The sequence below is a fragment of the Panthera pardus genome, unplaced genomic scaffold, assembly GCF_024362965.1.
Source record: "Panthera pardus isolate Hobbes unplaced genomic scaffold, ASM2436296v1 HiC_scaffold_1, whole genome shotgun sequence".
NCBI lineage: Eukaryota > Metazoa > Chordata > Mammalia > Carnivora > Felidae > Panthera > Panthera pardus.
Window position 1 is genome coordinate 19,491,470 of NW_026526654.1, and position 23,135 is coordinate 19,514,604.

At 43.8% G+C, this 23,135-nt stretch overlaps 1 protein-coding gene across 7 annotated transcripts in view; it reads left to right on the forward strand.

Moving 5' to 3' along the window:
• NALCN (sodium leak channel, non-selective) overlaps window positions 1–9,596 on the forward strand; it is a 317,181-nt gene extending 307,585 nt beyond the window's left edge. For 6 of the 7 annotated variants that reach the window (XM_053890708.1, XM_053890639.1, XM_053890552.1 and 3 more), the window contains 4 exons: window positions 3,288–3,438; window positions 4,785–4,934; window positions 7,254–7,371; window positions 7,906–9,596. In XM_053890708.1, the coding sequence (XP_053746683.1) occupies window positions 3,288–3,438; window positions 4,785–4,934; window positions 7,254–7,371; window positions 7,906–8,099 (613 nt within the window). In that variant the 3' untranslated portion in view covers window positions 8,100–9,596. The remainder of the gene's footprint in view (window positions 1–3,287; window positions 3,439–4,784; window positions 4,935–7,253; window positions 7,372–7,905) is intronic. The other variant, XM_053890599.1, reaches the window with a different exon arrangement.
• Window positions 9,597–23,135: the final 13,539 nt, after the last annotated feature.

A 23,135-nucleotide genomic window follows, 5' to 3' on the forward strand; every position in this document is an offset into this window, starting at 1 on the left:
CAGTGGCCTGACATCCCCAGAGGTGCCCCATATGACTGAGGAGATCCTGATGGGAGAGATGAGGGGCTTTGGGGAGCACAGCTTCCCCTCGTTCTGTGAGGGAGGAGCTGGTCTGGGGGAGTTTAGTGACTAGGTGGTCCAGCTGGAGTCCAATCCAGATCTTCTCATTTGCTCCATGATTCCGCCCCCAGCTGGCTGGCAAACCACACGTTCCAGACACTCACTGAGACCCCACACAGGACAAGGAGGGCGAAATTCCATAAACTGGGTGGTTGAAACAAGTGTATTGTCTCACAGTCCTAGAGGCTAGAAGCTTAAATTCAAGGGGTCGGCAAGGCTGGTTCCTTCTGAGGCTGTGAGAGGGACTCTTCCAGCCTCTTGCCAGCTCCTAGGGGTTGGCCGCCATCCCTGTAGAAACATCACCCTGATCTCTGCCCTCACCTTCACGTGTCGTTCTTCCCGCATGTGTGGGTGTGTGTGCATGTGCGTGTGTGCTTACACATGTGTGTCCAAATCTCCCCTTTTATAAGGACACCATTCGTATCGGATTAGGGACCCACCCCAGTCCAGTATTATCTCTTCTTAATTAATCACATCTGTAGTAACCTATTTCAAAATAAGATCACATTTTGAGGTACTGGGGGTCATCACTCCAACAAAGATTTTTTAGGGGGAAAACAATTCAATCCATAACAGCTTTTTAAACAGGAATCTATAGGGGCACCTTGGTGGCTCAGTCAATTAAGCCTCCAACTTCGGCGCAGGTCATGATTTCACAGTTCGTGGGTTCGAGCCCCATGTCAGGCTCTGTGCTGACAGCTCAGAACCTGGAGCTGGCTTCAGATTCTGTGTCTCCCTTCTCTCTGTGCCCCGCTCCCCCCACTTGTGCTCTGTCTCTCTCTCTATTTCTCAAAAAATGAACACACGTTAAAAAAAAATTTAAACAGGAATCCATGGATCAAATCCAGAGGTCAATGGGCTTGGAAACAATCACATCTCTATTGTCATTAATCACTCACTGAAATGCAGCATTTTCTTCAGTGATGAATGCAGGCAGCAAGCCCCACAGTGTTAATAATAACCTGCATCTCTGCCACCAGCAGAAATCATAGATATTTTCAGATGGCATCGCTGACGTGGCTGATAATCTTCAATATCCTCTATACTCACCACTGCTTCTAAATTACAGTAGTCCTTTGACCTCAGCTAGATGTTATTATTTAATGCATTAATAAAGAAGCACTTATGTTACTGTATCATCTTTTTAAAAATTTCTAAAATTAATTTCATTTCTTTTTTATTAAAATAGAGTTGACATACAATGTTATATTAGTTTCAGGTGTACAACATAGTGATTCCACAACTGTGTATGTTATGCTGTGCTCACCACGAGAGTAGACACCATCAGTCACCATACAACACTATTACAGCATCATTGACTATATTCTTTATGCTGCACTTTTCATCCCCGTGACTTATTCATTACAAAACTGGAAGCCTGTACCCTCCCTCTCCCTTTCACCCTCTTCCCCTCCACCCTTCTGGCAACCAGCAGTTTGTTTTCTGTATTTATGGGTCTGTTTCTGCTTTGTTTTATTTTTTAGATTCCACGTGTAATTGAAATCATATGGTATTTTTCTTTCTCAGTCTGACTTATTTCACTTAGCATGATACCCCCTAGCTCCATCCATGTTGTCGCAAATGGCAAGATCTCATTCTTTTTTATGGCTGAGAAATATTCCATTGCATATATACTGTATCTTCTTTATCCGTTCTATCATCACCTTTTTAAAGAAAATAATATGAGCACTGTATTTGAATATAATTGCTTTCCTTGGTAATAAGAGATATTTTATTTTATGCATTTAAAATGTTATTCTATGAAAAGTCCCATGGGCCCCACTCTCAAAGAGGTCTGTCCGCAGGAAAAGTCATGGCCCTCTTTTAGAAGTGGCTATTTTCATCATGTGGCAAATATTTGGTGAAGGGCTGGGTATGGTGTCACACATTCAGAAGCACTCAGGTATACAGAAATATGCTTGGGACTGAAATTTGAAAATAAGAACAGGAAGGACCCGGGAGAAGTTCTCTCAAGTTTCCCAGTTTACTTCCCGCTATTCCCTTCTTCCAGGAGCAAGCCAAAGGGCAGAAAAAGAAGAGGCAGAAAATACATATGACTAGCAGAGGACGCCATCTCAGAATGTCACCAAATCTTTCCTCCTGGTGACGAATATTTTTAGGTCAAAGGAAGACACGTAGACACCCCGCTGTCAGCAGTTCTCATTCGGCCTCTCTGGAACACAGAGAGGCATCCGATAAGATGGACCCCGGCGAAGCCAATGGGGGCCTGGATTGCCCCTCCCTATCCCTGCAGCTCAGGAGTGATGAAAACAGTTTGGCACTGATGAGATTCTGGAGGAGGCAGGGAAGAGAGGAAGAGCAGACACATTTCCCTCCTCCAAGGAGGGAAGAGTGCTAGCAAAGAAGAGAAGGTTGGGGTGCCAGTGCTGCATGGGGAGGACTCCTGAGCACCTCCGTGCTGTGATATGGGCGGTGGAGGCAGCACTGAGTTCACAGGAGGGGCAGGCAGGGGCTGAGCGCCAACCGGGGGTCCTGTGGCAGCACCGGCGAGCACCAGGGGCAGAGGGGCTGTGTTTTTCTTTGGCTGTAGACCCCTCAGCCTGGATGCAGTTGCCTTACTGCCCAGGGGCCCTGAGGCGACACATCGGTTGTGTTGGCTTCATGTGCCCTTGCCTGAACCTGTTGCGCCTAGGGCAGAATGGGAGCAAGTATTCCACCCTGACCTTTCACCCACCAGAATTAATGAGGAAGATCCAGGGGCACAAATGGGATCGACGGAGAGGGAAATGGCAGGGGCGGGGGGCAGGAAGCCTGACCTTAGCCAACCCTTACTGACCATCCCCACCTGGAACTGAAGGTGAAGGAAGTATACAGACAGAGCAGTCTTCCTTCTACAGGGAACATTCCAGAGCCTTAAGCAGCTGGTAATGTAGATCAGGGACCAGCCTAGACCTTCGGTTTTACAAACGCTTATATGGCACTTACTACTGTAAGTACCACCCAAGTATTAACTCAGTCATTTAATAAGGCAGAGACCATGACTGTCCCCATCTTACAGAGGAGGTGACATAACTAGTCCAGTGGCACAGGAACAGTACCTTGGTTGGACTGAGTGGTGTCCTCTCTGAAAGTTGAGATCTCCACCAGAGTCCCAAATGAGTCCGACCTAGAATGCTCTTGTGTGTCCCCCCCCACCCCACCCCCAGCATGCTGTCCTACAGGTCGGTTGACATCCGGAAGAGCTTGCAGCTGGAGGAGCTGCTGGCCAGGGAGCAGCTGGAGTACACCATCGAGGAGGAGGTGGCCAAGCAGACCATCCGCATGTGGCTGAAAAAGTGTTTAAAGCGCATCAGAGCTGTGAGTCAACTGGCAGCATCCGGGTTTTTCTTTCCTCCTGTCAAAGGAGAAGGAGGAGGAGGGACAAAACAAAAGAGCTTCAGGAACAGCGGAATGAGATGCTCTGTGATTAGCCTCGTAGCCCCTCAACTGTGTCAGCTTCATCCCCTTGTGATGGCCACCTGGTTCGCACCTGAGCTCTCATCCAGACCCAGCTGCGCCCTCATTAGCAGAGTCCATAAGGCGTTGCCGTGGAATCACATTTTTATAACAGAACATTGATGTTTAAAAAGCAGTTTACTGAACAAATATTTATTAAAATATTTGTGATCTCCATTTATCAAACTCAACTGTTCAAAATGCCCAAATCTCTATACGATGACTGGCAACCGAGTTTACAAAACTACTTTTAAATCGCTCCTAAAAATTCCACCATTCCATTGATAATGTTGTTTGGTCTCTAACAAAGGCCACGTCTCCTGGGAATTCAATGATCTGTCTGTTGCCTTTAGACTTATAAGCTTATAGGATTCTCTGACTCCTAAATCAATGAACATATACTGTGTTGGCATACACTGTGTTTACACTAGGCATTTCTACTAGATAATTATTTTTATGATTATGCTTTTGACTTACACTTCACACACAGATGAAAGAATCACACTAATTACTAAACATTTATATATAATACACTTTTTAAATCCTGTTTCTCAGAACAACATCAACAGCAGAAACATATCTGTTGGAGGAGAAAATGTCCCCAGGGAAACAAAACACTCCAACCTCCTATAACAAGACAATAGTTATATCATAGCCCTGCTCACTTTGGGGACCCAACCTTCCCCCCCTCCCACCACAGACCCCAAGAAGGCACAGGGAGCTGGCTCAGCACCAGACTATGTTCCCAAGTGTGTGTCAACACAGACAGGCCTGCCTCTATCCAGAATAAGACAAGAGCAAGGGTTTCACTCATCCATCCAAAGCTCTCTGCCTCTAACAACGCAGAAAGGGTGATCCATATTGGCTGAATGAGCACAGAGCAAAATAAGAAGGGAAAATATAGAACACCCAAGTTAGTGATCTAAAAATTCTGTTTTAAATACAACAGGAGCTAGCATCAATGAACATATTTATTCCCATTGTTATGCAAATAAGCGTGGGTTGGGAGGTCTCTAAGCCTGCCTTTATAGCAGTCTGGTACTTAACTAGGGGAAGTAGTTAAACATCCTCATTTGGAAGTTCCTAAGAGGTCACTGAGCATACAGGTTCTTTGGAGAGGAGAGAAGGAAATACAATTTGAGTGCTGGGGGACAGGGGGATGTTGGGTTGATTTCTCCGTTACCGAGAGAATGATCATATTTCCATAGAAACAGCAGCAGTCATGCAGCATCATCCACAGTCTGAGGGAGAGCCAACAGCAGGAGCTGAGCCGGTTCCTCAATCCCCCCAGTATCGAGACCACCCAGCCCAGTGAGGACATGAATGCTAACAGTCAGGATAATAATATGCAACCTGAGGTATGTGTATGAGGCATCCTTCCTCCAAGGATATTACGTGCATTTTTTATTTTTTATTTTTCATTTATGTATTTTTTTTTTAGTGTTTATTTGAGACAGAGAGCGCGAGTGGGGGAGGGGCAGAGGGAGAGGGAGACACAGAATCTGAAGCAGACTCCAGGCTCTGAGCTGTCAGCACAGAGCCCCACGCGGGGCTCAAACTCACGAACCACAAGATCATGACCTGAGTGGAGTGGTCGGATGCTTAACCGACTCAGCCACCCAGGCGCCCCACGTGCATTTTTAAAATAAAAAATAAAACAGTGCTGTTCACATAGCCATTTCAAACAAGGGACAGTATTTCTTTTTTTCCAAATGTTTATTTATTTATTTTAAGAGAGAGAGGGAAAGTGCAAGCAGGAAAGGGGTAGAAAGAGAAGAGGAGACAGAGAATCCCAAGCAGGCTCCATGCTGTCAGTGCAGAGCCTGACGGAGCTTGAACTTATGAACCGTGAGATCATGACCTGAGCCACAATCGAGAGTCAGATGCTTAACCGACTGAGCCTCCCAGGCACCCCAAGGTGACAGTATCTCTAATTGGAAGTTTTTAAGTAAAAAAAAAAAAAAAAAAGGAACATATTGATCTAGATTATCTTTGGACCTTTACAACTTGGAATGCTTTGGGGTTATTTCAAAAGATTCTGATTCTGAGTTGTATGAATACTAAAAAAAAAGTTAATGTTCTGAACGCATTAATTCTATTGATTTTTGTCTGAAGAGTTAATATCACATCTCTACAGGTTTAACGGAGTCCAGTGATATTACTTGACTTAGGAGAACATGGTTTGCCCGAAGCTCTGCCCTAAATGCTTTCTTCTACCAGGTCACAGGGACTTGTAGTAGAATCAGTGAAAATGTTTGTAATTGACCACCACCTTCCTTGAACAGTCAGACTCATTGAGGCTTTGTCCTCCCTTAGTTGGGCATTGGAAGAGCATATGGAATTCGGGAGGACCTTCTTCACTAGGGCAAAGCTTATTTCCATTTCCAGACTCAATGTACGTGTCCATAAAAAAGCCTGGCATGGACACCCTGGAGAACCTTGCTCTGTGACCAGCAGCTGGCGGGGGGCCTCCCCATTAGGAGGGCGCAGTTATGGATGAGCTGGAGTCGATCAGGCACTCTGAGATGAGCCCCTGGCACAGTAAGGCTTTGTGATGTGTAGCGGCCTAGTCAGGGGCCGGCAGTAAATACCGAAGCCTGTGGCTCCATGGCCCAGCGAGATGCTTCAAGGGAATTCCTTGTTCCACAGCCCAGTTTGGGGTGGGTTTCATGTTGTCGGCTCCCCAACATGTGGGAATCAACTGCCACCGACAACAGGGACTTGTGCAGGGACAGTCAGCAAAGGGCAGAGACATAGAGGCTTCATGTGTGGGGCCAAGGTAAGATCAGGACAGCCAGCCAGGCAGGGCTGATGAGGCTGGCAAAGTGATGATTGCAGAGCTGTCTATTTTTAGGTAAAAAAAAACAAAACCAAAAACAAAACAACAGCAACAACAAAAATCCATGAGGTAACCAAAAAACCAAGAGGGGATACCAAAGAGATGTGAGGTCCGAGGCACTGACAGGAAAGGGGCGGCACCAGAGACTGAGTAAAATGTGTGGAGAGTCTCAGCTCTTCTCTGACATTAGTCTTGGCTGGTATAAGCTTCATTCTCCTCTGGGGCTGTTGGAGAGTGTTGTCTGCTGAGCTCTCTTTCTGGAGTGCTAGGACTGACCTATAGGTTGGCAAGAATATACTTTCAGGAAACCGGGCAGTCCTTGCTGTCCCCCGCTTCCTTCCTGGTCCATAGCTACACCCCAGATGCAGAGGCGAGGTAGCCATGGGAGTGGAGGAGTCCTGGAGGGATACCTGGAGGAGGTGCTACCTGGAGAATTGTGCCCCCTCCCTTCACCGCGTGCAGGGGTGGCTCTCACTTTCCTGGACTCTCTGAACCCATTTTCTCTTTTCCTTTCCCCATTGTGGACTCTGGGGCTCCAGTACTGTTTTTCCTATTGTGTTTTCTTTCTTTCTTAAAATAAAATAAGGGTCCATGGTGGGAGGGAGGGGAGGGTGGGTGATGGGTATTGAGGAGAGCACCTGTTGGGATGAGCACTGGGTGTTGTATGGAAACCAATTTGACAATAAATTTCATATTTAAAAAAATGAATAAACTCTAAACTCTAAAAAATAAATAAATAAATAATAAAATAAAATAAGGGTCCAGACTGGTGCAGAGGACAGGAGGGGAGCACAGCGTTAACAAAGAGCCAGTAACTGCTTTATTCTCCCCCATGCAGACCAGCAGCCAGCAGCAGCTTCTGAGCCCCACGCTGTCGGACAGAGGGGGCAGTCGGCAGGACTCCACAGACCCCGGAAAACCCCAAAGGAAGTTCGGGCAGTGGCGGCTGCCCTCAGGTGTGTGCCCCGAGTCCTTTCTCCATTGATTCAGGTCCTAGAGGTGTCTACACCCTGTGGGCTTTGGGTCTCGGATTTCAAATTCAAGTCTACCCCTAAAGTGATTTACAGACTCCCTTCGCTATTGCTGACACTATCTGCCCTTTTCCTTTGTAGTTTTTCTTTCTTTGTATATACTAACAAACACCTACTCACCCGTATTCCTATGACACTTATATTTGCCCAGACTGGAATGTTTTATTTTATTGTATCTTATCTTACCTTATTTAGTTTTTGTGGTCATCTCAAAGTGCAACTGGCAAGTAGCAGTTTTTCAAATGGTATCACTAGTTGTCCCTGAACAGAATTTTAAAGTCCATGATGAATGTAAAGAACCGAGAGCTGGAAGGATTTCATACTTAACATCTATGGATAGGACGTGTTTATGGGGACTTGTTTACTTGTTACTGCTGGGACTATCACAGCTTTTCAGGAATGGCTTGCAAAAGGGTGAACAGCTCCACGTTGCTCATAGGACTTTTGTCAATTCCACAGCACCAAAACCAATAAGCCACTCAGTGTCTTCGGTCAACTTACGATTTGCAGGGCGCACAACAATGAAATCCGTAGTGTGCAAAATGAACCCCATGACCGACACGGCGTCGTGTGGCTCCGAGGTGAAGAAGTGGTGGACCCGGCAGCTGACGGTGGAGAGCGATGAAAGCAGCGATGACCTTCTGGACGTTTAGGTGGAATTAGCGCAGTGCAAGGTTTAATGGGGAGCACAGTTTTCTAGCATTTTCCTCCTATGGTCTAACATGGACCATGGACCATGGCGAGCAGTCTATACTTAAGATATCATTTAATTCTATCTCGTCACAAGAGGTCTTTAAGTTGCTTTTTGTCCTGCCGTAGGAAGGCCTAAAACTTGGTCGGTGGCTGTTGTGTATACAGGGAGTTGTTACCGTGAGTTTGAGAAAATTTGCCTAATGGTTGCATTTGTAATATTAGAGAACTATCCCAATACCAGATGTAGATCACTCAAAGATTTCATATATCCTGTCTGTAAACTAAGGTGTATATTCATATATGCTCTTACTCAGTATTATCACCCCCTGAAAGAGTGCTAAGCCCAAAGTGGCTGATATTTATGGTAGGGTAGCTATAGTCTTAGTTCCTGTTTTTCCCACTTCTACTAGAAATACTTCCCTTGGGAAAATTATTATTTATGATTGATCTGAAAAGGTCAGCACTGAGCTCATACTAAAATGATAGTAGTTTTACAAACTACAGATTCTGAATTTTTAAAAGTATAATCCTTTTCTCATGGTATTCTTAAAAATAGGCAAAAGATATTCCGAAGTCATAACAAGTCAGTTTCTGTACTCAGTCACTCTAATAAAAACTGTTGCCTGCTTCCTAGAGAATTGTGCGTGCAGGGACCAGGCAAAGAAATTGTCCCAAGGAGCAACAAGTTTAAAACAGACGTGTACGTAGATCGCTTTAGGCACGTGGTTACCTGAAGATGTTGAGTTTCTGTGAAGGCCTTTTAATAACTAAGTTTAGCAAAAGGAATGAAACTACATGATTCAGCTTATTAAAAAAAAAAATCACGTGCGTGATGTATCATTGGCTTCATTTCCTACACAGGGTATATTGGTTTTGCCATAAATTGGCGAAGACATTATGAGTTGATTCCAACACATCAGTGCCATGTTCAATTCAAAATGACTCCCTCCTACCAGATTCTCCTATGGAAATAATGGTAATTTTGTAAAATTGTGCTTAGAACTCACAGTTGAGGTTCCCCACAACTCAGCTGTATTTTGTTCCACACACCATGTGCTCTGAGAAAGGTAAAATGCAAAGCGATTACACAGTACCTGGGCCTTATACTGGGTCAACCAAGTAGAAGCACATCCAGGCCCTTACCTACATTATTTTTGGCTGGAGATTTGCTGTTTAGATGATTTCTTTTAATGCAGCAATTATCTCAGAGTCCTTTGACACCCAGGTTGCTTTATAATCTATTTTCTCTTTTAACATCCTTAAAATAGCCAAATCCTGTCTGTATAACAAACTTAACATTGTGATGCCATCTCTTGTTTACATGATTAATTGTGACTCTAGGATAATGGGTAATTAAAGTCAGTGAAGCCAAAAGGATTTTATTTGGTTTTACGTTCAGTTGGAGTTTACTTTTTGTACATAAAGAAAATCAAATAAATACTGACTTTGTAAAAGAATTTACTCTGAGTTGATGATCATTTCCAAACCCTTCCTCGTGTGTGGAAGGAGGGAAGGGGGTTTGGGGGTGGGATCATTAGGAAGCAGGCACTTTGCAGACTCTGTATTTGAATATTCTGTCTATAATTAGTTGGCAAAAGCTCTGTCCCTGATATTCATTTCAGTTCAGTTCCTAAGCCAGAATGTTCCTTTCAGGTTTGTGTCCATAAGGCTGAGTGAATACCTTCCAAGCCAACAATAAAACAGAAAAGGATCTTACATGGCTGGGGCATGGGCCTGTACTCATGCTGCATGAAAACGAGATTTTATTTTTTGGCTCATTACACTTGAGTAATACAGCTTCATTCTCACAAAACTGCTGAGCCCTTCCTACAACGTCTGTTAACTGGTGTTGAGCAGAACATCATTGTTGTTCATTCTGCAGTGAAGCAAAGGGCCAAATAGCAATGCATTTAAAGCCATAGCACCCTACATTTTCAATTAAGTGAGACAACCAAGCAGTTCCTGCGGGACTCCTCTCTACTGTTTCCTGAAGCCAGTAGAGCAGACAGCAAGCCGAGAAGGTAAGTGCTACCCCTCTTAGATTTTTCATCAACATATAAACAGTCCAGTTATGCAGATGGGAAAACTTCGGCCACAATGTTCCCTGGTCCTTAGGGAGCCAGACACTGATACTAATCCTGTCATCATGCCACCCACTGCCTTTAATTAAAGGACGCTGTTGGTTCCAAGCACACGAGAAAGCATAAGGGGCAGAATAGTTGACACAGAGCCCCCAAGGGGAACAGACCACACAAGCATTGCACATATGGCAATTCAAGGGGACTCAAAGGGAGCAGGGAGGGAGAGAATGGCCAGACCAGTGCTATTCACTCTATTCTCAGTGGTAGCTTGAGAGTAACACCCATCTTCAGCGACTGGCCATTTGTGTCCTGTCCAAGCTGAATAAGATAAGGGAATGTAGAAGAAAAACCAGTTATAAAGCCTTAAGCAAAAGCATTTTCAAAGCCAGTTGATTGACATGTTTGCCTGCTTCTTTGTAGAAAGTGGCATACTATAGATAGGTGGCTTTCAATAGACTGCTTGGCAGTGGCACTCTTTCTCAGAGTCCTTCAAAAATGCCTGAAGTATTAACCAGGCAAAAGCCAAACATCCCTAGTTGAAATTGGGGTGAAGATGAGAACCCCACTCACATGGTCTCTTCTCATCCCCTGATAGTGATTGAATTGTGCCCCCCCCAAAAAAAAAGATACACTGAAATCCCAACAACTGGCCCCTGTGAATGTGACCCTTTGGGGGAAGAATCTTTGCAGATGTAATTAGTTAAGGAGAGGTAATGCTAGAGGAGGGCAGACCCGGAATCCAATATGACTGGTGTCCTTATAAGAGGAGAGAGTCACACAGGGAGGAGAATGCCATGTGAAGACACAACACAGAGGGAAGATGGCCATGTGAAGACAGGGGCAGAGGTTGGAGTGATGTGGCCACAAGCCAAGGAACATCTAGGGCTACAAGAAACTGCAAAAGGCAAGAAAGGATACTCCCCTAGAGGCATTAGAGGGAGCATGGCCCCACCAACACCTTGATTTTGGACTTCTAGCCTCCAAACCGGAACTGTGAGGTGAGCCACCCAGTTTGTAGTATTTTGTTACAGCAGCCCTAGAAAACTAATACACCCCCAAACCCAATCCAGTCCCAAAGGTGCCCTCGACCATTCCAGTGCTCCAAGGAGAACCTAACTGGAAAAACACTAGTACAGATCAAAGATTCTGAGTTTGTAGTTTGACATACATGTCAAGTCCTGGATCTACTGGTTATTCCTTGTGTAGTCTCCGATGAGTTTCATACCCTGCCTGAGTCCAAATTTAGCTTCTCACTTTTCCAAAAGGCAGGAAAAAAGAAGGGTGCCTGGGTGGCTCAGTCAGTTAAGCATCCAACTCTTGATCTCAGCTCAGGTCTTGATCTCAGGGTTGTGAGTTCAAGCCCCTCATTGGGCATGGGGCCTACTTAATAAAAATAAGTGAATAAAATTAAAAAGGCATGAGATGTGAATTTATTCACTTAATTTACCTAACAGGTTCATGAAATCTGCCATGTGGGCTTACTCTGAGCACATGTGCATCATAATCTAAATCATTAACTAGCTGTCTGACCTCCCCACCAGAATCCTCAGTTGGCCAGTTGTCGGGCCAGCCTTTTTTCTGTCTACCACTTCAGGTTTCCAGCTTGAAGCAGGCCTGAGTCTGTGGAAGAGAAAAGACCTGATATTAGATCAAGCTCAAATTGGACCATTCTAATTTCTGATTCAAGACTGTACTGCTATGTAAGGTGACCACTGAACATTTCTAATACATAAGGATGACCAGAAAAGTTGCAAGGTGCTGGAGTTTATATTTAGGACCAAGGGAAGGTTGCTGAATAAATTTTAAAGGGATGGTAGAAAACTAAAAGTGACATCTGCTTTAACTATGGCCTGCACTGGGCTTGTTTGATATACCAATTACATGTCTCGGGGTGCCTGGGTAGCTCAGTCAGTTGAGTATCTGATGTCGGCTCAGGTCATGATCTCACCATTCGTGAGTTTGAGTCCTGTGTCGGGTTCTGTGCTCACAGCTCAGAGTCTGGAGCCTGCTTTGGATTCTCTCTCTCTCTCTCTCTCTCTCTCTCTCTCTCTCTCTCTGCCCCTCCCCCACTCATGCTGTCTCTCTCTTTCTCTCAAAAATAAATAAATGTTTTAAAAAAAAAGATGTCTCTTAGGCTTCCAAGGGGAGCATGTAGATTCAGTGGTTGAATAGACAAACCTGAGGGTCAACAGAGAGGGATTCACATCCAGAAGCATCAGCATAGAGATGGTATTCAAATTCCTGAACTGGATGAGACAACCTAAGGAGGTAAAGAGAGGAGCAAAGAGAGGAAGTCTGAGGGTCTGTGTGAGTCTGCTGGAGCTGCCATAACAAAATACCACAGGCTGGGGGCTTAAATAGTCAAAATTTATGTCTCTGAGTTCCAGAGGCTGAAAGTCCAATGTCAAGGCATCAGCAAAGATTGGCCTCTCTCCTTGGCTTGTAGATGGCCGTCTTCTTCCTGTGTCTTCCCGATATCTTCCTACTGTGTGTGCTTGTGTCCTAATCTCTTATTATAAGAACACCAGTCTTACTGGGTCAGGGTGCATCCATATGACCACATTTTACCTTAATCCCCCATTTAAAGGTCCTACCTCCAAATACAGTCTTGTTTTTGGGTACCAGGAGTTAGGACTTCAGCATATGAATTTTAAAAGGACACAATCCAACCCACAACAGAGTCTGTCTCCCTGGTACTGGGGCACAGTAGAAGAGCCTTTCATGGAACAGCAATGTTGAGCCCTGAATCTGCCTGAACCCTAATCAGGACACTCAACTCTGAGTATTCTCCCTTCCAGAAGTGCAGAAACACACAAGATTTGTTTCTAGAGTTTCAGGAAGGTCCACTTTTATGAATCAGTTTGTGGAAGGAAGGACACAGGCACCAAAAACACTGACACCTTAAATCCTAGTTTGCAGCCTGGAAGCTCACAGCTAGAAAACGTCTCCAATCATCCCAGCTCAGCAACTCACTTCAGTGTAAGATCACTCCCATACCACTACCTCTAAAAGAAGTGTGTTCATACTCATTAGAATGGCTGCTATCCAAAAAAACAAAACAGAAAATAAAAAGGACGATATGGAGAAAGTTTATGGCAGCATTATTCACAATAGCCAAGAGTGAAAGCGCCCAGATATCCATCAATGGATGGATGGATGAAAAAAATGTACATGCATACAATTGAATATTACTCAGTGTTAAAAAGGAAGGAAATTCTGATATAGGTGACAATATGATGAACCTTGAGGACATCATGCTAAGTGAAATAAACCAGTCACAAAAAGACAAATACTGTAAGATTCCACTTATATGAGGTATCAAAAGTAGTAAAACTCAGAGAAACAGAAAGTAGAATGGTGGTTGCCAGGGACTGAGGGAGAGAAATTGTAGTGCAAGGGGTATCAAGTGTCAGTTTTGCAAGATGCAAAAGTTCTGGAGATTGTTTACACAACAATGTGAATATACTTAACACTATTAAAGTATACACTTAAAAATGGTTAAAACAGAAAATTTCATGTCATACGCATTTCATCAAAAATTAAAATGTAAAAAAAAATTAATATATCCTGTTATCTGATCCCAAAAGCTAAATGGCCAAACTGAAATAGCAAAACAATTCCAATGCTGCACTTATTCTTTCATATCTGCTTGCTTTCTGTATTTGATCCATATACTTGGTTTACATTTAATATTTTATATTTTTCCCCAATGCTGTACGCCACTCATTTAATTTAAAAATCTCCCTGTAGTATGCCTAGTAACTATCAGAATCCCATTTGAACATTTAAAGGGCTGGCATCACTGGCCATTGAATTAAGACATGGATGGTTTGTTAGAGGGAGATTTTAAGTGGTTTTTCATTCTCCTTTCGTGGGCAGTGATTCAATGTCAATGTCAATTTTAAGACTTGGTTATAGAACCAACCAACCTACAAGAGGAATTATATAGCTTCATTGTGTTCTTTCCACAAATGGGTATGTCACTCCATTTCCTCTATGATGTGGATAGTGACCCCCAAATCACACTAAGTGGAACCCCTTGTTTTGATACATCATCCCTTACAGTGTTCCCAATGCCTGACTGCCACTGAGATGTTTAGGATTTAAATGAGAGCAAACCCAACTGTAGGTATAGAAATGGGCTAAGACCTGTGGGTCCTCTGCAAATAAGCACATATTAAAAGATGGTACTTTTACATTCTAAGCCATGTCAAAACCACCTAGAATAATAAATCAGCAACTCGCCCAAGAGCTGTCAGGAATAGGAGGGTAACATTTTCCAGAAAAGTCTTCTTTAATGAAGATCTCAAGGAAGGCAATTGTACCCATAAATTACGGCCAAGAAAGGTAGCTTTTTGATTTGAACTATCTGCATATTCTTAGGCATTCTTTATTTAATTTTATAGAGATAACGGTATAATGTAGGTAACATTCTTGGAGCATAAGAGGAGGTTGGAAAGATTAAAATAAGGACAGAAGATAGGGGAACAGGGAGGTGAAGGCGGAAAAGTAGTCTCTATTACTCCATTCTTGGAAATAGAACGTACTATCTCATGTTTGCAGGCAACTAGAGTAGAATGTTAGCCAATGGGTCTGGCCAGCGAGAGCACCTCATCTGGAATAGACAGAATGAGTGTATTAGTCAGAGTTCGCCAGAGAAATAGAGACAATAGGATATATATAGAGGGGCGGGGGGGGGGGGGGATTTAGTTTAAGGAACTGGCTCATGGGATTATGTGGGGTTGATGACAAGTCCAAAATCCAAATGGCAGGCCAGCAACTAGAAATTCAAGCAAGAGTTGATGCTGTAATGTTGATTCCAAAATCTACAAACTAGAAACTCAGGCAAGATTTCTATGTTTATAGTCTTGAGGCAGAATTCCTTCTTCTGGAAACCTGAGTCTTCACTCTTGCCTTCAATTGATTGGATGAGGCTCACTCACATTATGGAGGGTAATCAGCTTTCCTCAAAGATGATTTAAGTGTGAATTCCATCTAAAAAAAATGCCTTCATGGCAATATCTAGTGTTTGACCAAACAACTGGGCACTATAGCCTTGCCAAGTCAACACACATAAATTTAACCATCATAATGAATATAGTTTTATTACCTGTAGTTGGTTAGTACAACCTTATAGTCAATTGTGTGCCTCCAGAATCCAACCAATTGTCTTTTTTCCCCAGCCCAAGAACCAAAGAATGTTGATTTTATTCTCTCAGCTTCTTGCATGACAAGGAAAAAAGGAAAGCAGATTGAGAAAGAGAAAATTGCACTGACATTGTTTTTAATATGTTTATTTGTTGTCAAGGTGCTCACCCTAGTTCACAAGGCTGTGTCAATGGACTTGAGAGATACATCCCTTCCCACAGGTACAGTCTTAACCTTCTCTGTCTTAATTGGAGCCTTAGGACAGTTGTCATAGGATAGACCAGACTCCAGATACTTTCTTCTCTTTCAGAGTCTGCATTTCATGTTAGAAACATCATGTAGGCTCTACCTGGGAAAACACTGGAAACACAACAAAAAAGTCAACTTGGGAACATCAGGCTGGCAACAGGGGAGTAGTATATTCCACCTGTCACAGGAGGCTCACAGTGAGCTCAGCTCTCTCCTCTGGTGCCAGGCGACACTCAGCAGTGGGTTCTCCCAGGTGCAGAGGAGAGAAAAGTCCTTATCTGTTACTGTCTCAGCCAAGAGACAAGGGGATGGGAATGGAAAGGAGTCATCACTCTCTTGACATGCTCAGTGGGACTCATAGATTAACTGAAATATCTATCCCTCAGGGATTCATCACAGGGGGTATGTTGGCTTCTTCCCCCAAACTGTCTCTTCCCTACCTTTGTGCAGGGCCCCAAACTGCCCCACTGCGGACACCTGCCTCTGCCTCCATCTTGCCTCTCCTCCTCCCACTACCGTCGCTGGCTGCAGACAATGCCCCTTTTCTGTGTTCTACCAACTTAGCTTCAGAGCCAAACCAATGTAGAATTTCAAATTGGGTGTTCTTTTTGATCCATTGACTCCTTTTTCAGGGCAATGAAAAGGGGCCTAGCTCAGGGCCAGGTCAAAAGATAATTGGGAATTCTGCGAAGCCCTAATGAGCACAGCCTGAAGGTCCAGGCTGTGTTCTCACTTCCAACAACTACCTTGTGTTGACATGTCACACCACCAGCCCTGATTGTCTTATCCAGGGGTCTCCCAGCCCAGGCAGGGGTTCCACCCCCCCCTTCTGCAACTGCCTCACACCCTGGTCTAACCGCTAATTAGATGCCTCATTTCTTGGCATGTGTATGGGCTTGAACCATCTGCTTATTGATCACATCCTTCAGAATATATTGAGTTTTAAGGAATCCAGCCACAAAAGCAGGTAATGTTTCAGGTGGCTCATAGAGAAGCTTTCTCCAGAGCAAACTTGAGAGTACAGGACAGGTGGTGACCTGTAGCCACACACATGAATCAACAAGCTAAAGAACTACTGGCTGCAAAGCCCACAGATTATCCTCATTGTAAGGTGATACAATAATAAAATTCAGAATTTCTACATGAAGTCCTTCCACTATAGCTGGTGTTATGGGGAAAAAAAAAAAGCGGGCCAACAAGCTACACAGTTATGAGACCATTAGCCAAGTACCAAAAAGTACCAAGTACCAAGTACCAAAGCTCAGGTTGCGGGTAATTATGCACTTGCTTCTCCAGTCCGGGCCATGTATGAATCCTCCACAAGACCATAAAGCCTTTGAGGGCAAGGATGGTCTGTCCATCTCTGTACCTCTGGCATCTCTAAACGGCATGTTGACGCACATGTGGTTCCAGCACTGCTCTTTGAGCTGAACAGAACAGTGTTGTTTCGGATTGTTTTTAAACCCATCTCCAAATAAGAATGCCTGACATCCCTGGAATTCATCTCAAACAAAACATAACCACTGGAAAGATGTCTCATTTTTCCATCCCAAATTCCTGTCCATTCCTCCCTTTAACTCACTTCTTAATGGGACACAGACAACTTGTTCTCAGGTTCACGTAAGACACCCGTATAAACACAGCAGCGTAAGTCTTCCCTGGAGCACCCATGTCCTTTGAGATTGCTCCTCGGTTCTCATGAAAGAGCTTTATTCCAGAGACCTTTGCAGGGCACCATGCTGCAAGACCCCCAAGTGAGCCATGGGAACCAAGTTTGGAATAGGCAGGGCCCAGAGTCAGGGCCACAATTCAACCACCCACCCCGGCAGGTGCAACAGTCAGACCATGAGGGTGACTAAGACTGGGTGGCAGGAAGCTTTCTCTGATCCTTAGCCTGTGCCACATCACATACAAAGACTTAGATGAAGGGAGACGTCACTCGAAAAGACTGTTGCAACACTCTGACCTAAGATCCTCTCAAAGGTTGGGCAAAAAGGAATTTTCTTTCCTGGGGGGAGTAAGCTGGTCTAGAAGAACCAGGAGTGGGGAGTGGTATGAATGGATGGCTTGATCAGATAGCTAATCAGGAAATGTCTTTCCCTGAAATCAGCCCCCTCTCAGAGAGCAGCTGGTCCACACCCTGATGCTGACTCAACGTCAGGAGATCAAAGTTCAAAGGTTAAACCAGGAAGGAGAGAAATCTGTAAGAGTGTGACCAAGTCAAGTTAGCAGGTATTTTGTCTCAACTGGTCAAATACTAATCCCTTATGAGGCAGGGATCTGGAGGGTCTGTGTCTGGCCCCTTCATAGGGAAACAAGGATACACCTGTGAGTCATGTGTAAGTCACAGGGGAAAGATGGCTCTTTTCAGTCAGCTGTTAGAATACAAGAGGGTGAGGTTCCTAGAGCACCCCTATTTTCCAGGAGCATAGCAATGAAGGTGTCCCTCTCATTGCTTCACTCCTGGGGCCTCTTTTTTCCCTTCTGTAAAATGAGATTAGAATGATACATGCCTTCCCTACCTCTCATCGAGAGTGTGAGAACCCAATGAGATGTGTTGCCAAGTGTGTTTTATGGCCCGTAAAGCACATATGAATAATGCCAACAATTGTTATCTCTGATAATGGCCATTGAGTTCCATGCTCACAATGGATTTCAGAGATCACCCTCACCCTCATGTTATGATATTCATAACATTTCCATTCTTCACAGAAGTAATGCATTTGCTGTGTGGGAGGCCGTGGTGGGACCTTCTGAAGACCCCTTAGTACACTTCACAAGGGGGCACAACTTCCCCTCTGAGCCCATTCCCAGTCTGCGAAGAATGATGAAGAATTTAGAACCTCATGGAAAATGCCATCTAAAAGGCAGTGATAACTAAAGCAAGCACCTGTGAGAGCCTTTATGTCCTCAGAGATCAGAGCTCTTACATCTCTTTCCCTCAAAGGTGTCTCATGGCCCCTGTCAGAAATTTAGTCCACTGTCCTTCAGAGGTAGGAGCCTGGAGTCCCTAGCAGCAGGTGTCTCACCCTCATGGCCACAGGAGAAGTGTGAATAATGCTTCAGTCAGCAAGCCAGATAAAGACGCCTAGGGAGCAAAGCTTTCTCAGAAACCCAAGGAAGAAAATCAATGGCCTGGAAGGGAGAGAAGAGAAAAATCTATATGAAAGGGAAATGAGTGACATAGAATGCAATTTGAAGACCTCCCCTCCCCCAAAGCAATTGACTCAGGAGATTGAAACCAAAAAACCCCTGGTTGGAAAGGGGAAGGCTGATCCAGGAAGAGGAAGAGCCAGCTGATTCTTGTATTGACTGGTCACTGGTTCTCGGGCCACTGCTGGTATCTGGGCTGGTTTTTTGTTTGTCTCTGTTTTTGCTGATTTATCAGAGTGGAGTTGACGCAGATCTTCCCCAAATGGGACATCAGGTTTAGATTTGGAACAAATGCTATGTCAGTTTATTAGTTCTTCTCCCTGCTATAAATAAAACCCAAATAAATGTGACAGTTTTTGCATTTGATTTCCTGAATGAATGTCCGAAACTGTTTTTTAAGCAGGGTCTTGAGCACCAATTTGCAACCTTCAGAAGCAATTTCATCAGAAGTATCCTAGAGAGAAGGTCCACTTTGTGCGTTTGTTTGTTTAAAGGACTGCGCTGGAGGTACATATGGCCTTCCCTTAATGACCAAATCTAGAATATTGATTCCAGAATGTTAATTCATCAGTATTATTTTATTGATGGAGGGGACCACGTCTCAATTATCTTTGCATATCCACTACTAAGCATGAATATGCACATTCTCAAATAATGATATCTCCACCACCATTTGTCACATAGATACTTACCACTCTGGCCCACCTTGTATTCTCTCCATCAGTATCCACATTGTTCTCACAACCAATTCTCCCTCCAAAAAAAAAAAGGTTGGAAAAGACCAAATGCTCTCATACCAACATAAAGAGCCCAAAATGACTTACCAGCTCTTCCTTATATCCACCTTTTCTCCCGTGAGACCACAGTGGTCTATGTAAATCATGGACAGATAGTGCTTTCTATCAAATATGTTAGAAATATCCTCTTAGGAAAGACTGTATTGGAGATTACAGATTCAATATTGACTGTTGATATCAGCATTTACTATTAAAATAACCCACCTCATGAAAAATAAAGGGATAAAACTCCCAGCTAAATGGATATAATGAAAGAGTTCCATGTTTGTAACCTGTTCATGTTTATCATTCCACATCTCTTGAAATCAACTGAATAGAGCAATGTCAGAAGTTGGCCAAGGGAACAATGTGATTTCCCTTTGATGTGTTTATTCACCAACCAGAAGCCCTTGGGGTTAACCTATCTCTTACATTCATTGATCCTCCAAGATCTGAAGGCTTTTAATAAAATTGACCTGACTGAGGCCTAATTCTTTTCATAATTTGTTTAAATCATAGACTGAATCCCAGATTATAACAAAGCTCTTTGCATCTGTAAATGATGACAAGGAAACCGGCCCAGGATACAACTGAATTTCTAACTCTTTTTTTTTTTTTTTTTTTTTGAACAAATGATCAGCCATTCTTTAACATAAAATAACTTCTGAACTGGCAGTGTAAGGATAGTTTCTCACTAGATACAAATTTTGCCCCAAGAGGAGATGAAAAAATGATTAAAGTATACGGGGGCTCAGCTAAGAGATACTCTGCAGGTTTGCGTCCTAGTTGACCCTGCCAGGAAAAGCTTAACACATACCATCCTTCTGACCTCCAAAAGAGTCCTAGCTTTCTAATTGTGGCTCCATTCTTTCAAGCTACATTGTTTTCTCTGCATTAGAAACAAGGGAATGAAATGAAGATAGTCACTGGCAGTAGGATGTTTCTATGATCTCTTCTTAAGCTTTTTCTGTGGAGGGGCCAACTCCCTAATCACTAAGGAGATGTATCCAAAATCCTGTTGTTTCTCACAAACAATTACTTGATTGGCTTGCAATTTCAGTAAAAGGTTTTTGTTTCATGAATTGACTGTTTTCTACATTATGTCTGAGAATTCTTTGACTATCTTCTTTAAGAACAGTAAGTTTTAGGACTTGAATGGAGCATTTCTCTGCATTTGGGTAGAATTCATCTTCAATTAGCCTAACAGGTGGGCCCATTTTTCTGCACAAGAACCACTGTATCATTCAAACATTGCATCCAATCTGGAAGTGCTCTTCTAGTGTCTTTATTCTGCTCCAGTAAATTTGTTTCTCAATTAGATAATGAGAATGATCTGAACAAGAAATTAAGGGATTGTGATGATTTAAAGGTAAAAGTATGGGATTTGGCATCAAGAGAGCTATTCTTCAGTCCTTAATTTGCTATTTTCTGGCTATAGTGTCTTGAACAAATAGGCATTCTTAATCCCCAGTCTCATCATTCACAGAAAGGAATAACAGTGCCCCATTTGGAGTTTCTTATGAGGCCAAACAATACGATAAATGAGAATGCTCATTGTTAACTATAAAGTTCTCTGCAACACATTTGTTTTCCCCACTGAGAGACAAGTTATAAAACAGTGTTACTATGAGTTTGGGGGTCAGACAAACCTAGATTCAAATTCTGGCTCTAAGAGTTATTTGTAAGCCATGTGGTCTGGGCAGTGTAGAAGGCAGAATTGTTTACTGACCCCCTGGATCTTAAGCCCTAACACCCCGGATTGTGACTCATGATAGGATATCATGCCCGTGGCGAAAGGGATGTGGGAAATGTTGTTTAGTTTACTAATCAGTTGACTTTGAGTTACTAAAAATGGAGATCATCCAGGTAAGCTTAATTTGATCATGTGAGTTTGTTAAATTTAAGTAGGGAATCTTCTCTAGCTGGTAACAGAGGGGAAATCAGAGAAACTAGAAGCATAAGAAGGACTTTGATGCATAGCTGCTCTCTTGCAAGAGGAAGGGGACAACATACAAAGAAACTCAGAGTGGTCTCAAGAAGCTGAGAACAACTCCTGGCCAACAGTCCAGAAGGGAGTAGGGACCCCGATCCTATATCCACAAGGAACTAGATTCTGCCTACAGCTGGGATGAGCTTGGAAGTGACTTCTTCCCCAACCCCACCCCACCAACACCCCAATTTGGGCCTGGTAGACCCTAAGCAAAGAGCTCAACTGCCTCTGAAATACTTCTGATCTACAGAAGTGTGTGATAATAAAGGGGTATGGTCTTAAGCCATTAAGTCCATGAAATTTGTTAGGGCAGCAGTGGAAAATGAATACAGGCAAGTTTAGGAGAAAGTGAGGTAAGGAGGCCACCCAGTGCCTGGCACATAGCAGGAAAAAAGAAACCTGTAAATGTAAGCCGGTCCCTTCCTTTAGAGTTTCATATCTCAAACATCAGTGTGTACATGAATCAGCTGGGAATCTCGTGAAAATGCAAACTCTGATTCATTCAGTCAAGGAGGGGCCTGAGATTCTGCATTTCTGACAAATCCCAGGTGATGCTGATGCTGCTGGTTGGGGAGCCACAATTGGAGTGCAGAGCTTTGGAGACCCATTCCACCGGTGGATCTCAACCCTGACTACACATTAGAATCTTTGTGGGGGGGACTTCTAAAACGCTCAGAAACTTGATTCTGCTTCTAACTCAATTGGTCTCAGGCATCAGTTCTTACAGAAAATCCCCTCTGCAGCAGGGATGACAAGTATCGTCTCCAACCTGTGCTACAAGCATGGTCCCGGGACCAGCAGCATCAGCCTCATCTGCGAGTCTGTCCAAAATGCAAATCCCCAGGTCTCCCCCGGACTCATTGCATTAGAATCTCTGGGAGTCATGTGCAAGAATCTGTGTTTTCACTGGCTTTCCAGATGATTCTAATGCTTGCTTCAGTGTGAGAAGCATTGCGTGAAATCAACACTCTCATTCTCTCAGTGGAGAAATGAAACCTCAGAGGCAGAATGATTATCTAAGAGATTGGCACACCACAGCCTGTGGGCCAAATCTGGACACTGCTTGTTTGAAGTTTTATTGGAACACAGCCACAGCCATTCATTGATGTGTTGCCTGTGGCTGCCTCAGTGGCAGAGTTGAGGAGGGGCAACCAAGCTCAAATCCTGCCAAAATCAAGCTATTTACTACCTCGTCCTTTATGGAAAAAAATTGCTTCCCCCTGCTGTAAGAATCACTTTTAGTGAGGGGCACCTGGGGGGCTCAGTCAGTTAAGCATCTGATTTTGGCTCAGGTCATGATCTCATGGTTTGTGGGTTTGAGCCCTGCTTCAGGCTCTGTGCTGACAGCTCAGAGCCTGGAACCTGCTTCCGATTCTGTGTCTTCCTCGCTCTCTGCCCCTCCCCACTCTCAAAAATAAAGTAAACATTTTTTTTGGAGTAGTTTGGAAGTAGTAGCTGATGCATACTTAAAGGGTACAGAACACTCAACGGTGACCAGGATCTGCTCTGTCCTTGTGTTTGCAGGGCCCTGAGACCTGATCCTGGTCATTGATCTGGAGATGCTAATAGGTGGCAGGCCTCCAGGAGGACAAGCATCAC